General features: G+C 38.7%; 1 protein-coding gene across 4 annotated transcripts in view; it reads left to right on the forward strand.

The window, feature by feature from the left end:
- The window catches only part of LOC149180092 (sterol 3-beta-glucosyltransferase UGT80B1-like), a 392913-nt gene that overhangs the window by 169161 nt on the left and 208636 nt on the right, over positions 1 to 15116 (forward strand). For all 4 annotated transcript variants that reach the window (XM_089415891.1, XM_089415893.1, XM_089415892.1 and 1 more), the window contains one exon: positions 6465 to 6576. In XM_089415891.1, the coding sequence (XP_089272017.1) occupies positions 6465 to 6576 (112 nt within the window). The remainder of the gene's footprint in view (positions 1 to 6464; positions 6577 to 15116) is intronic.

Consider the following 15116-nt stretch of genomic DNA (forward strand, 5'->3'; position numbering starts at 1 on the left):
GCGAGTCTTATACTTGTCTAGGGTTCCGTTAGCTTTGTATTTCACTTTATACACCCATTTGCAGCTAATGGGCTTCTTCCCTGTAGGAAGATCATAAAGGGTCCATGTGTGATTCTTCTGAAGACTCTGGAATTCAGCGTCCATAGCCTGTTCCCGCTTAGGTATACCCTTAGCCTCTGAATAGGTTTGAGGCTCAAAGACACTGTGTAAGTTAGCCATAAGAGCAAAATTTACTGTAGGCGGCTGTTTGCTCTTATTTCGGGAAGTTCTACCTTCAAGGAGCTCATTATCCCGAAGATCACCAATAGTTTTAGCCCACCATTTAGGTCGGAGAGTAGAAGAACCAATATCTGGAGTAGGTGGAGGAGGCTCAAGAACAATAGGAGCAGCGAGAGGAGGATTATTTTCTGGAGGGAACTCAGGTAGTGCATTATCAAATACTGATGCTGCATCATCCCTCCCATCAGGTGGACCTAATGGAAGAAGAACACTGTGAGATTGATCCTCAGAACATTGCTCAAAAGGAGGGGACTGAAAGAACCCTCTATCTTCATCAAATACTACGTCCTGACTGAAGATAAGACGATCAGTGTCTAAATCTATCAGCGTATAGGCCTTGTGGTGATCACTGTACCTTGTCATCATGAGTTTCTGGCTTTTGGAATCCAACTTAGAGCGCTTAGCAGCTGGAAACCAAACATATGCAACCGAGCCAAACACTTGGAGGTGACTGATCTTAGGGTTACAACCAAACCAAACCTCTTCTGGAGTCTTCCCCTTAACAGCCTGACTAGGTGACCGGTTAAGAAGATAGACAACAGTAAATACTGCTTTAGCCCAAAATTTGTTTGGAACACTCCTGTGTTGTAACATGGAACGAGCCATTTCAACAACTGTAAGGTTGTGACGTTTGACAACATTGTTTTGCTGAGGAGTGTAGGGCGTAGTTAACTGACGTTTGATGCCATGGGTATCACAGAAGTTGGAGAAAGCAGAAGAACAAAATTCCCCCGTTATCTGTCCTAAGAGTTATGATATTACAGCCAGACTCTTTTTTAACTATGGACTTAAACATTTGAAAGATACTAAATACATCAGATTTATGTTTTAGAAAGTACACCCACATCTTTCTACTGAAATCATCTACAATAAGCAAAAAATATTTGCAACCAGTAATTGAAGATGTATTCATAGGACCACAAATATCAACATGAACTAACTGGAGTACCTTAGATGCGCGCCAAGATTCTCCATCCTTGAATGAAGACCGATGTTGCTTGCCAACTTGACAGGCGCCGCACACTCCCAACTGCTGAGTCTGAATATTAGGTAACCCTGACACAAGTCCCTCCCGAGATAGCTGAGGGAGATTCTGAATGTTTAGATGCCCATATCTCTGATGCCATAGAGTGTTGATGGTAGAAACACTAGCTGCTGGAGCTACCTCTGGAGAATCACCAGTGTCAAGAAGCCTGTATAGGCCATGGTCTTCTAGGCCAACAGCAACCATAAGACAAGTTTCCCTGTCAATAATGGAGCATTTGTGTGCGCTGAACACTACATCGAGCTGAGGAGAGTTCCTCATAATCTGGCTGATAGACAATAGATTAATTTCCATACCAGGAACATAGTACACATTCAGGAAGATGAGTGTGTGCCCACCAGACTGGATCTGAACTGTACCTCTGCCAACCACTGTGTACTCCTCACCTCCACCTAAGACCATGGAATCGCTGAAATATGAGAAGTCAATAAACCAGTCACGCTTGTGAGAGAAATGACGTGATGCACCAAAGTCAATGTACTAGGCAGAAGACGGGACATGATCTGAGGACCTCTTAACCATAAAGGCGTAAAAGGCAGATTCCGTCTGCTCGGAATGTTCTGCAACATTCACTATCTGATGAGACCCTCCTTGTTTCTTTTGTTCAAAAGCAATCCTCTGTCGGCAATCTTTCTTCATGTGGCCGAACTTGTGACAGTAATTACACTGCACATTTTTCTTCCTAGCAGGATCAGAAGGCTGAGAAGAACCTTTTTGCTGAAAGGACTGAGAGGATGGATATTTGGCAGCAAAAGCATTTTCTGAGGAGGTTGATGAAGCACTACTACCAAACTGTTGTTTCCAACGATCCTGCTGCATGAGTTTGGTGCATAACTCTGGAAACTTTAGATCAACATTAGTGGAGGTAATGTTGAGTGTTTCTATGAAGTGCTCATAAGGTTTTGGTAGACTTTCCAGAGTGATAACTACCATATCTTCTTCCTCCATGGTCCGACCAATGGCTTCGAGCTGATCTCAAATGTCTTTAATCTTGTGATGGAGAACAACTGATTTTTTAGAAAGAAAGCTCTGCTCTTGTCGGATGTCTCGTGCAATTCCTTCAAATGTTGCCAGATTTCGGCAACTGTCTTGCCGGAAGGAATTTGTGGTAACTGATCATTAGTCACAGAGAGTTTGAGAAGCATAACAACCTCTCGATTTCGATCATCAAACTTATCCTGATCTGTACTAGGTGTACCAGGACTGAGTTCTTTTCCCAAAACGAGCTGGTCAAGACGCCTATATTAAAAAATGGCCAACATTCTCTGTTTCCAGATATTATAATTGGTGCCATTAAAGCTTTGATTGCCTTCCAACATCAGATTGGTTAGTGAGGCCATCTACACATTTCCCAAGACACGAAAAACAACAAAGGAGTCTGGCACAGATTTCAATGCAGATGTTGGCTGATCGGAAAAAAATCTAACAGGTGCTGGAAAAAATATTCAAATTTACTGACTCGAAAATCGAGGTACAGAAAACGATGCACCCAGAAAATTCTGACGACTACCCAGTTGAGATGTCACAAAACCCACATCAATTCTGTAATCGGAAACATTTTGCAACAAAAAGATAGAGTACCTTGGTCAAAAAACGAGCCACCGGAATTAGAATTTCGATTTCGTTTGAATTCGAAATACACTGAAATAACTCACAAGCCGCCCACAGAACAAAACCCTCGCTTAACACCGGAACACGTATAGTGTTGCTTTAATACTGGGACCAGAAAATGCTGAATTGACCGCCGAAGTGGGTTGACTGTCACGGAACTCCGCGTGGATTTCAACCACTCAAAGAAGTTGAGAGCAGTGTCGAGCGTTAGACTAGTGGAGCGCAGAACTTGTGCGATGATGCTCGAACACTCAGCTTGTCTATGAGCATCACTCGCTTGAAGTACTGGGATGCTCGGTATTTTTTCCTTTCTTGAATTCTGGGACCATAAGCTCTTCTTAAGAGTCACTCTAGGGATCGATCGGAGGACAGAATTGAGTGACGTTCTGGTGTCTCAAATACCTGCAAGGGTGGCAAAGGTGGCAAGTGATGAGCAATACCACATCGACGAGGAGAAAACAAGAACTTCCGAATCTGTATAAGGAGCGCACAGAAACCGATCCCTGGTCGTTGGATATTTGAGTGTGGATTTTGATTATGGAGCACCCATGCCCGCCGCTTCTCAATGCTTGGTGTTCCACAACCAGCCACAGTAGCATAGACGGATTCTCGAGCGTCGGACATGCCTGCGTAAAGGTAGATGCGTCAGACGTGCCTGCGTTGATTGGTTCTAGCTATCTTGCAGAAGTCGAGTCTTCTTGGTGACGGTGATTCCTGCTGTTTCAAGAAAAACCAAGTGAGTTACAAATAGAGACAGGCAGATCGTTGTGCCGACTGAAACAAAAAATAACAGACACTGACAAATGGCTACAACGACCTTTCTCAACCCAAGGGCAGGAACGGAGGGGAGCAGAATGGGAGGGTTGATCAGAAGGGGAAACGCAACGACGTAAGAGAGTATCGTTGGACAGAATGTGATGATCGACTTGCAGGGTGTGGGTATTGGTGACGCTTTGTTTTTCGGATGGTGAGAATGCCTTGCAACGTAGAAATCCACACCCGCTGTAACCTGGAATCAAAACAAATCTGACCCAACACTACACAGACAACTCTGGTATGAATAACCCTCAGAAAAAACTGTGGCTCAGAAATTATGACGCCTAGTAAAAAAAATTTCCAAACTCCTAGAGAGCTATTTCGAAATGAAGCAAAATTTTTCAAACAGTGAAAAATTATTTCGAAAAAAATACCCGAGCTCTGATACCATAATCAATGAATGAATTGAATTGATTTACAATGAGCAATGAAGCTCAATAAATAATACAAATGTATTTACAGAAATAGAAACAACAAGTTTCTAGTAAGAAATAGAAACAACAAGTTTCTTCTAAGAAACTGCTAATAAGATCACAGACGATCTTATCTGAGTGAGCATTAAACACTAAAATAGCATTATTCTAATAATTGCCAGAGATTTTGTAGCAAATTTGTTGGGCTGTGAGGAAGGGCTTTTAAGGAGCCCTTTCTCCCACTTTGAACATTGCACAAGGGTTTTTGGGTTAGCTTGCGTTAGGGAAGAAGGGAGAAAAATTTGTGGAGAGATGAGGGCTGAAGATAGGAGGTGTTTCTCAGTGGAGAATTAGTTGGAGTTGGGAAATTTTTTTGGTGTAAATCCAGAGTATAATTTAGTAATATCAAGACTGTGGGTCGTTTTCTGGCCAGATTGGGCAATTTGCACTTGTTGGGGGTCACTGGGGGTTTGTGGATTCAACCCAAACCCTTACTGGGTTTTTGCGAGTTTGGTGAGAGGAGGCTAGGATTAATTTTGTAGAATTTTTTGAGCACTTATGAGGGCAGAATTCCTAGTTCCATCCAGTAGCTGACAGTAAAAATTGTAGGAGGAGGGTGGAGTTCACCCTGGGACCATTTCCACCACTTGGGCCCATGAAAATTTTCTGGGTTATTCTGGGTTCCTTGTGTGGACGCTCCAATTAATTTTCCAGAATATTTTGAGTAGTTTGGAGGCCCAAATCACTAGTTCCACTTCAGTAGCATTAACTGTTTATTGGGTCGTGCGAGCTATTAGTTGGGGCCATTTCCAACATTTGAGATTACATCCTTCCCCCTGGGTTTGGCGTGCTTGCAGTAGCAAGCCCAGATTCTATGGTCCTCATCCTATTTCACTTGATTTATCCTTATGAACTAATAAAATGACTCAGCTTATATGCTTAGTTTCTTGTTGTTTTTGATGGTGCATGCGTATTTGTGATTTTAATTTCTATAGCCTATTTCATCTATCTGTTATTAGCTCTAGATTTCAATTTGGAATATTACACTCTCCCCCATTGTCCAATCTCAAGACATTGATCTTTTTCCTTGCCTAATTTTAAACTATAGCTTTGAACTCATGAAACTTGTTATAGACTTCATCCTTGGTTTTTAGGAAGTAGATCCAAGCCTTGCGAGAGAAATCATCAATAAAGGAAACATAATACATGCTTCTTGTTATTGATGCTACTGATTTTGGGTCACAAACATCTAAATGTATTAGGTCTAGAATCCCCTTATACCTATGCTTGTTGCTTGGGAGAGTAGCCTTGGCATGCTTTCCAAGTATGAACTCTTTGCATACACCCATTTGCTCAATACTAAACTCTGAAATACCTGTGACTATCTCCCTCAGAATAAGTAAAGCATGTAGAAGATATTTTCAGAATCATGTCCATTCAAGCATAATTAATGCTGTTGCAAGCTACTATGAGCAAATGAACTTGAATCTGTACAAATTTATTATAAATTTAACATACCATCAGCTGTGCAGAATAGTTGGATAAGATAATTACAATTTTTACATAATCCAGAGGCTTTTTGAGACCAGCGAGTGCAAGAGTCTGACTGGAATAAAAATATAACTTTCTAGTAAAATATAATTGAATTCCTGTTGTTATAACAGCTAATTGGCAACATAAACTTCTTTTCCATTCTCTTTTTTTACTTAATAGATGAAAATCAATCATCTTATTTTTTCTCTAGATTGTTTTGTCAGGTCATAGTTTCCGAAGTCCATGTCTAAAACTACAACATGTGTTATGCCAAAATCTGGTGTGTAGAAATAAAATGCTTAGGATTGTAATATTTTATGATGAATGCCACAGAAAGGAAAAATGTATTTCATAATGTCGACAGCTTTTGATGGAAAAGCAGTACCACACATAAATGTGGCTGGACCACTCCCAAAGTCATGCGAGTGGCATTCATATGTAAACTTTGTGCTTAATATTTTGTTGCTGCCACTTATTTTTAGAGCATATGCTGCTCATATTTACTAGACATTTAATTTCTTTTTCTCTTTTGTTTTGGATATTATTGACATGTTGGGCTTAAAATTAGATATTTAACTAGGGTTTGTGGATTTTAGCTACATGAAGATTTAATAATTATGGATGTTGAAGAATCAATTCTTTGGTATACATACATCAAAGCAATATGGGTTCTATATTTTAAACATTGCTGAAAAATGGACAATATTTTAAGCTTTGACTGATTGGCATAGGATCTCCTTGACATTAAGTTTTGGCCTGTTTTGTAGGAGTACGGACACCGTGTTAGATTGGCAACACATGCCAATTTCCGTTCATTCGTAACTACATCTGGTATTGAGTTCTACCCCCTTGGAGGAGATCCAAGGGCTTTGGCAGAATGTAAGTTTCCTTCGAATAATAGAGATTTATTGTTTCCTGTAACAATCAGAAATAATAGTTTGTTCACATTGTCTATCTTTTCATGAATGAAATGCATTTTTTCCTTGTATATATTGCCTCCCAAACATGCACTTTAAATGTTACAAGGTCCTTTAACAATGTGCAATGCTAGGGGCATGAAAGAGTGCCTAATGTCACAATAGCAACATTTGCTCTTGCTTTAGGATGGTTCTGTTAATTTTTAGGGCTAGATTGCTCTTTGTTGTAGCTAATTGCAATTTTTAAACTTTTCAACATTACCATATAACATTCACCCCATAACGTCATTTCATAATTAGCAATTATGTAGAGAAAATAATAAACATCAACAATACATCTGAATTGTAAAGAACAATAGAAGAATAGCATACACAATAGAGACACCAATATTTAGGTCAGAGACCAGAGCAAAACCCCACAAGGGGGAAAACCCAACTAGATTCTTCTTCTTTTAAATATTCATCAAATTTCAGTTGAAATACAAAGTACAATGAAATACAATAATCACATCAGGCTTTCTAGAGCCAACCCAAGTGAGTTCACAACTTCGTTTGTGAACTGAATGATCTAATCTCCAATAATCAAACAGGTCCAAGAGAGCTGCTATCATATCACTGTGATACATGCATAGTATACATCATTGTCACTGTCATAGACATTTTCCCATCCCTGTCATCATCAAACCATAGATCAAAGTGTCACTGCCATTTACCAAAGATCACTATCATGTTAGGGTCACTGCCATAAAGGGTTACTGTCATATCATAAAGGTACAGTCACACAACATTGTCATTTAGATCACTATCACATATCCAAAGCATTGTCATGACGATCCAAAGCACTGATATGAAGATCACTATCACATATCCAAAGCACTGTCATATACATTGAGGTTACTGTCATCAAGGTCACTATAGTATTCCTCAAAGTCACTGTTATGTATATCACTTTCATGCATTGAAGGTATGCCCAAGCATCACTGATACTAACACTAGAAATTAACTCAAACATTACTATTACAAAGGTACCAGAATCATGCTATGTATCACTGTCAACTATCTCAGGTTCCTTTGCCATTCATCATTGTCTAGAGCACAAATATCATAGTTCAACCATCACTGAATTAGGACATATAATTAATGTACAAATAGGCCATAACATATCCCATAAAGATTGCACCAGATTAGGCCTAGAAGGCCATATCCACAACATCCTAACTGCAGAGAACCAGGGCTGCAAATATAGTCCACGTACCTTGCAGAAAAAGTCTGTAATATTCCTACTAGGAAATAACGATGATGATCAAGCAAGACTACAACATGCAACACAAAATTCAGTCCATGCATTAACAACAATAATATACTCCAAAAACTGCACCAAGCTGAGCCATTCTATTAATTGAACCAGGAGGAACACAAATATATATGGAATATGTGCACCTGGGCTTGCTACAACAAGCAAGACAAGATCCCAGGTGAGAAATGGAAGTGCCCAAGTGCCGGAAATGGCTTTGCTATTAGATCTGTCCACCCAGAAAATCTGTTGCTGCTGCTAGGAAAGATCTGTTGATTCAACCCTGTGGACTGCTCCAAAAATTCCAAGAAATTATGCACAACCTCTATTCCACCGGCTTAGTGAAACCCAACAAGGAATCGAGTTAATTCCTGTTGACCTAGAAGCCCCGAAAATGCACACTTCTTTCTTCAGCCAGAAATGCGCACTACAAGAGTGAACACCTTCAAACAACCTCCCCAAACTCCTGGAAACTCCACAACGATCCCACTGTAAAATCTCGTCATCCAAGCCCCCAATTCCCGACAATCCTTCTCCACAAATCTTCCAGATTCTCACCCCTTGCCTAGGCCAACCCAGAAACCCTCTATGTATTACCAAAAGCTAGATAAATGTTGCTCCAAGCTCCCTCAACTCTAGCCATGCAACACACTTCAAACCTCCGGCAAATATCAAGACAATAGCTCCCCTGAAGACCCAAAAGTTGATATGGCCAGGAGCAATTTTTTCCACAGGTGCGTGCTCCTCTAACTCCACCCAGTCTGCTCCAAAGGAAGTTCGAGGCTCCTAGCCCTGAAATGTAGCCACTCCCCTAGTTTAAGGGCCTCGAGTTGGGGAGCACCAGAGAGAGTCGAAAAACCAAAGTCACGGATACAAGGGCGCTCAAGATGTGCGATGGGTGTGTAGAGGTAGTGGCGAGCGCCCGCTTAGCTCATGTTCGGTTAAAGGTGCGTGTGGACAAGTTCAGTTAACGGCATGCAAATAAGATCGGATAAAGGTGTGCAGATTAGTTGGGTGACCGGGTAGTGTGACGGGTGGGCACGTGCGACGGGCAAGGGTGCCCACCCGACCAAACATAGGTCGGCCCATGACTTAGTGAAATATTGTAATGACCAAAAGTCGTATATGCAACTTAAATATTAAAATACTTCGTAGACAAATACATCCATTGTAGGACAGTAAATGTAAATTGTATATTATATAAAAAATTGATGTAGGATGAGTACAAATGACAATAAGGGTCTTGTATATATAGCCAGGTAAGTACCCTTTCATGAACAAGCATGTCTCTAAGACATGCCTTTTCATTATTAACTGACTAACCATTAGTTAATTTACCTATTATTTATTATTATATTTATATTATTATGACTATTATTTATTATCTATTTTTATTTATTTTTACATAATTTATGTTCATAACATTGCTTTCTCCTTCAAAAAGCTTTGTCCTCAAAGCTTGTTGAAGAAAGGCTTGATCTCTTTTCTGCTATGAATATCTTCTGCTTCATATCGTTCTGCTACGAATGCCTTCTTGTCTCGGAACAATCATCTTTGTCGATACAAGTTGATATGAGCCTTGGAGTGATATATAAAATTGTCTTACTGAGAATGGATCAGACCATCCTAGATTAACCTTCTGTGGAATCTTCTGATTACTGGAATTTTGTAACAAATTGTTATCAATAGACTGAATTGAGCTCACTTTAGTATTCTTTGTAACATAAGTTTGTTGTTTATGTTCTGAGTGATGCATATTTGTAGATTGATTAAGGTGTCTACTCTTGTGATTCGGATGTAGATAAGGAGTTTTTCTTGTTTGAACTTCCTTTAATGTTTTTATGACAGTTTCTTGATTGCCACTAGGCATTGTTGTTGTTGACTTAACTACTGAATCTTTATTTAGGGTGTCCTCTGTTTGAACGACAACATCTGAGTACGTTTTTACTTCAATAAGGTTTGGATTTGCCTGAACTGCGAGATTAGTGGTCTTGATCTTTGTTTCTTCAGTTTGGACTACTACATTTGGAGATTTTGATCCTTCCTTTGTGACAAGTTCTTTGAACCTATTCGTCAATGACTTCTTATCGTCCTTAAGTTTTTTACTTTGTTTGAGCAGATTTTGATTATGATTTTTGAGACGTAAGCATTCCTCATTCTCTGAGTCAACTTTATTTTGGCCTTCACGCTTCTCGTCTTTTAAACACTTGATTTGTTCTACTAATGTTTGGTTAAGGCTCTTTAAACATAATTTTTCTTCTTCTTGTTCTAATAAATGCTCCTTGAGTTCCTTCTTTGATGCTTTAGCTTTCTTGACTTGTTTGAGTAGCTTTTCTTGGTGATCTCTTAGGCGCGAAATTTCTTTGTTTCTGCTGCTGCAGATGACTTCTTCAAGCTCTTTTTGCTTCTTTGATATAGTTTTTTTGTTATCTTGAAACATCAAATCTGAGATATCCTTAAGGTCTTTTAATGAAGATTTTATTGATTTTGATTTACTTGTTATGTCTCGAAACATGACCATCTTCCATTTATAAGGAAACATCAAAACTTGTTTCTTTATGTTTGACATGAATGTACCCAAATCCTTAAACCAAGGCTGACCGAGTATGATGTCAGTGTTTCTATCCGTCCTTACAACATGAAATTGAGATATTTAGTCGTAATGACCTATTGTCACTTGTAGATCACTAATTTTATACTAGTTTTGGTCAAAAATATTTTTCTTCACACCAATGCTTAGCTTTGGAATTAATAGTTGATTTGCCAAGTTGATGTTGATATAATTTTTATCATTGCTTGGGTTGATGGCAACATTAACTTCTTTTCCTTGGATATTTCCTTTTAATGTAATTACTCTATGATCTGTAACTGAAAGACCATTATAGGAAAACCTTTCTTCTTTCATCATTTTAGAATTGAACTCCATCATTTTTTTCAATGATTGATCCCATTTGTTTTGTCGTGATGACTTAAGGTATCATATTTAAAGTTCCTTTGGACTTTGTACTTCAAGCCTCCTTTAAAAGTGCCTTTTTAATATATATATATATATAATTCTTCAAAACTCTTTTAATCCAATTTCCTATTATCCTTAATATTTCAAAACTCTTTTGTATTCTTTTTATATAATTCTACTTACGCTTTTTTTTTTCCTTTTGTACTTTAAAAAAAATATTTAAATATTGTTTCAATTGGCTTCTTTTAAATATCTTATTGTCTTTTAAATTTCATATAACTCTTTAAAATTTAATTCAATTTCACTTTAACGTAAACTCTTAACTCTTAATTGATATTTTCTCCTTATGAAACCTTTTATAACAATACCCGGTTTGTACTTATATATATTTTCAATAATTTTATGACGTGAACTTTTATTTAAATGCCACTTTATAATATAATACTTCTCTTTATATATATTTTATTTATAATATTTTTTCTTTTTTCTTTTTGAAAAGTTACAACCTTAGTGAAACGTGGCTATTCACCTTTGGCATATATTATAAAATATATGTTCACTTATGTACGTTTGACTCTGTTAATGTTCTCCACATAAAAAGTAAAACTTACCATTCACATAAAGAGATTTTGTATTCTTTTTGTTTTTCTTCTACTTTTAAAACATCACGGGCAATTACCATTGGTTTCTAAAACCACGGGCTTGTAAACCACTTAATGAAGAATCAAAATAATATTATCTACTCTTCACGGAAAAAGTATAACTTACCATTCACGCATATAAAAAGTAAAACTTACCATTCACATAAAGAGATTTTGTATTCTTTTCGTTTTTCTTTTACTTTTAAAATACCATGGGCAATTACCATTGGTTTCTGAAACCACAATCTTGTAAACCACTTAATAAAGAATCAAAATAATATTATCTACTCTTCCTTCTCTTACGTATAGTTTTAAATATATTTGGAAAGATTCCCTCCTATCTTTATTATGCACTTTTTATCAATAATGTAAAACCTTTTTTATTTATTTTTAATTTTTTTTTTGTAATCTTTATATGTACTTATTTTATTTTATTTTTTTCTTCTGTTTTTTAAATTGATTTTTTTTCTTTATTTCCTTTTAATCTTTGTTTTTTGACTTTTTATTTTCTCCCCATATATATATATATTAATTTTATTATTATTATTATTATTGAATGGCCAAATGCTTGATAGCGAAATGGAGAAACTCCAAATTCTTGTAGCGAAACGCTTCAATGAAAACAATGTTGATGAATTTGACGGTCAAAGACCTAGACCAGAGAACACGAATCTGTGCAGTGGTTAAGCAACCAGAGGATCGAACAACTCTGATACCAATGTAATGACCAAAAGTCGTATACGCAACGTAAGTATTAAAATACTTCGTAGACAAATACATCCATCGTAGGACAATAAATGTAAATTGTATATTATATAAAAAATTGATCTAGGATGAGTACAAATGATAATGAGGGTCTTGTATATATAGCCAGGTAAGTACCCTTTCATGAACAAGCATGTCTCTAAGACATGCCTTTTCATTAACTAACCATTAGTTAATTTACTTATTATTTATTATTATATTCATATTATTATGATTATTATTTATTATCTATTTTTATTTATTTTTACATAGTTTATGTTCATAACAAATATTGAAGGGACGCGATTGGAGTGTGGACAGGTCGGCTGGGCAAGCACATGGGCGGGTTGACCCAAGTGTAAACCAAAGGACGCGACCCTTGGCAAAAACCAACACGGTGGATAGCGTATAAGTATAATGCACTTAACTGCAGACGCAAGAGCGAAGGACGAAGTGGGTAGTTCGGGTCGTAAGATAGGTTGAAGAGTTCAAGTTGTACGCAGAGTTCTGCAAGGCGGCAAGGCGTCCGCCCTGGGCGGGCAAGTACGGGTGATTGAATGGAGTTTTTGCAGTTCGGTTAGGCAAGTGAATTTGTTTGCTGGGTTGAAGTTTGGGGTTCCCACAAGGTGTGGGCTGTCGCTCCATGAAGTGGCACAAGCTGCATGATAAAGTTATCACTGAACAAAGGTTGGGCCAGTAGGGCACAGTCTGCGCAAGAAGTTGGGCCTCTGTTGCACGATGGGCAGGGTGCACCCAGAGCGCAATACAGAATGCTGCACGATTTTGGTAAAGTTGGGAAAACCAGTTAAGAAGGCATCACGACTGTGTAAAAATATTTATACTTGTAAATTTGTAGAATTTTATAAGTGTTGGGTAGACTTGATTGGGAGTTGCCCCTCCCTTTATAACTAGTGTACGCTGTTGTACATTGCGTTTACATGTTATTTCCGCTGTGTAATAAGAAGATAAATGTTTATGAAGATTAATTGTTTCGCTGCATATGTATAAGAAGAAGTGAACACTTAACGAAAATTGACTAAGTGTTGAAGGTTAGACGTACTTTGTAAACTCAAGTAGTGAGAAACAAAAGAGTTAGGTGGTGCCGCACCGTGCTCACGTGTGGTTGGAAGTCACCACTAGGGTGGGGTTGTGACAGATGGTAGTAGAGCTTGGTTTTTGAAGACTGGTTGCAGAGATACATCGTCCCACTTCATGGTCAGATGGTATCAAGAGGCCATTTTGTAGAAAGAGGGTTTTGCAGACTATTAGTTGGTCGCAGTGCAACATAGGTTGGTAGAGGCACATTTAAGGGGCCCAGTTAGGCTGAACATAACAGTCATGAGGGCTGTTCGAAAACTTTAAGAGATGGCAGATTTTTGGGAGGTTTAGGGGCAACAACACTATGAAGCACTTGTGCAGGAGTGGGAACACTTGGACCACATCAAGTATGGAATAGTGAATGTGCAGAAGGCCTTGAACAATCTCCATGGGAAGTCTGTTGAACTTGAAGAACTTGATGGAAAACTGCAACAAGGCAACTGTAGACTCCAAGAACTTATGGATGAACGAGTTCACTTAAGGGAGGAACAAACCAAGTTGTAGGGCAAAGTCAAGGAACTTGAGGAAGGAATCAAGAGTGACTTTCTTGATCGCAAATCATTGTCATAGAGGCAGATGAGATCGTATTTTAAAAGACTTGGCTTACTATCGGGCAATGAAGGGTGATTTGCGAACAATGGGGGAACTTTGAGTTGAAGATGATGTATGCTGAGCAGGTGCAATTGGGCAGCACAAGGAGGAAAAGCTTGATGGAACTCAAGCTAGACCAGGTTTGAATTGCGCAAATGAACCAAAAGGGGAAGTTGCATACCTCAAGAGGACAATCAGATCGAGACATAGGGCGAAAGATAGTTCTAAGGAAGAGACGATGAAGAAGGTTGCAGAAGTAAGACACAAGACAAAGCCTATGCAGGATGAAGGTGCATTGGGGTTGAGTTTTGTGCAGGTAACCGTAGGTGGAAAAAATTTTGCTGCATTAGTTGATATGCGAGCTACATGTAGTTTCCTTAGTAAGAAGGCAACAACATCTTTGAAGTTGAAGGCTGGAATGGGAAGGGAGTTGAGTGCTTTCAATGCTATTAGCTCAAGCATGAAGGCTGTGACAGGTGTTCTAAAGGACACAAGTGAAGGTGGGTTCATGGTTTGGAAAGTTGGATCTAAGGGTGACTGAGATGGATGATCATGCTATGGTCTTGGGGCAGGACTTCTAGCAACACAAACCATACTGATGGTGGACCGTGAGATACTCTTGATTACAGCTAGTGCAAAAGCCATGATCGTGCCGATGACAAAGAAGAGTCGCTTGGGGTATTGTCTAAGGATTGCTTCGATGACTTTATATGAGAAGGACCCGAATGTGAAGCATGAACATGTGGAACAATGGGAGGTCAGAAATTTGACTCAAGTGACGAAGGAGAAGAGGATGATCGACTTTGTTGCAAGAGCCAAGAAAGAGAAGAAGAATGGAGGTGGAAGTATGGCTCCACCCATCGCAGATCACCCAACTAGTTCGAGTCATGGGTGTCCGACAATGTGCGATGCATGGTAGAGTTGAGTTGGAGTACAACAACAACAGTTCACATGATGACGATGACGATACATGGTTGTGTCCATGGATTGAGGAGTATTACCCATACAGAGAATCATGAGCCTTGATGGAGGTTTGTGCGATGAAGGCAAGGAGTTAGGCAACATAGACATTTGGTGTTGGAGATGGTGACACTTTGCGACATTTAGTCTTGCAATGGAGTTTTCCAGGATGGTGTTGTCGATGGCGAAACCTTTTTAAAGTAGGGGAGGATGTAAGG

This window comes from Pinus tabuliformis, chromosome 3_2 (genome assembly GCF_031772625.1).
Source record: "Pinus tabuliformis cultivar Carrire ecotype Pingquan chromosome 3_2, CPIR1, whole genome shotgun sequence".
NCBI lineage: Eukaryota > Viridiplantae > Streptophyta > Pinopsida > Pinales > Pinaceae > Pinus > Pinus tabuliformis.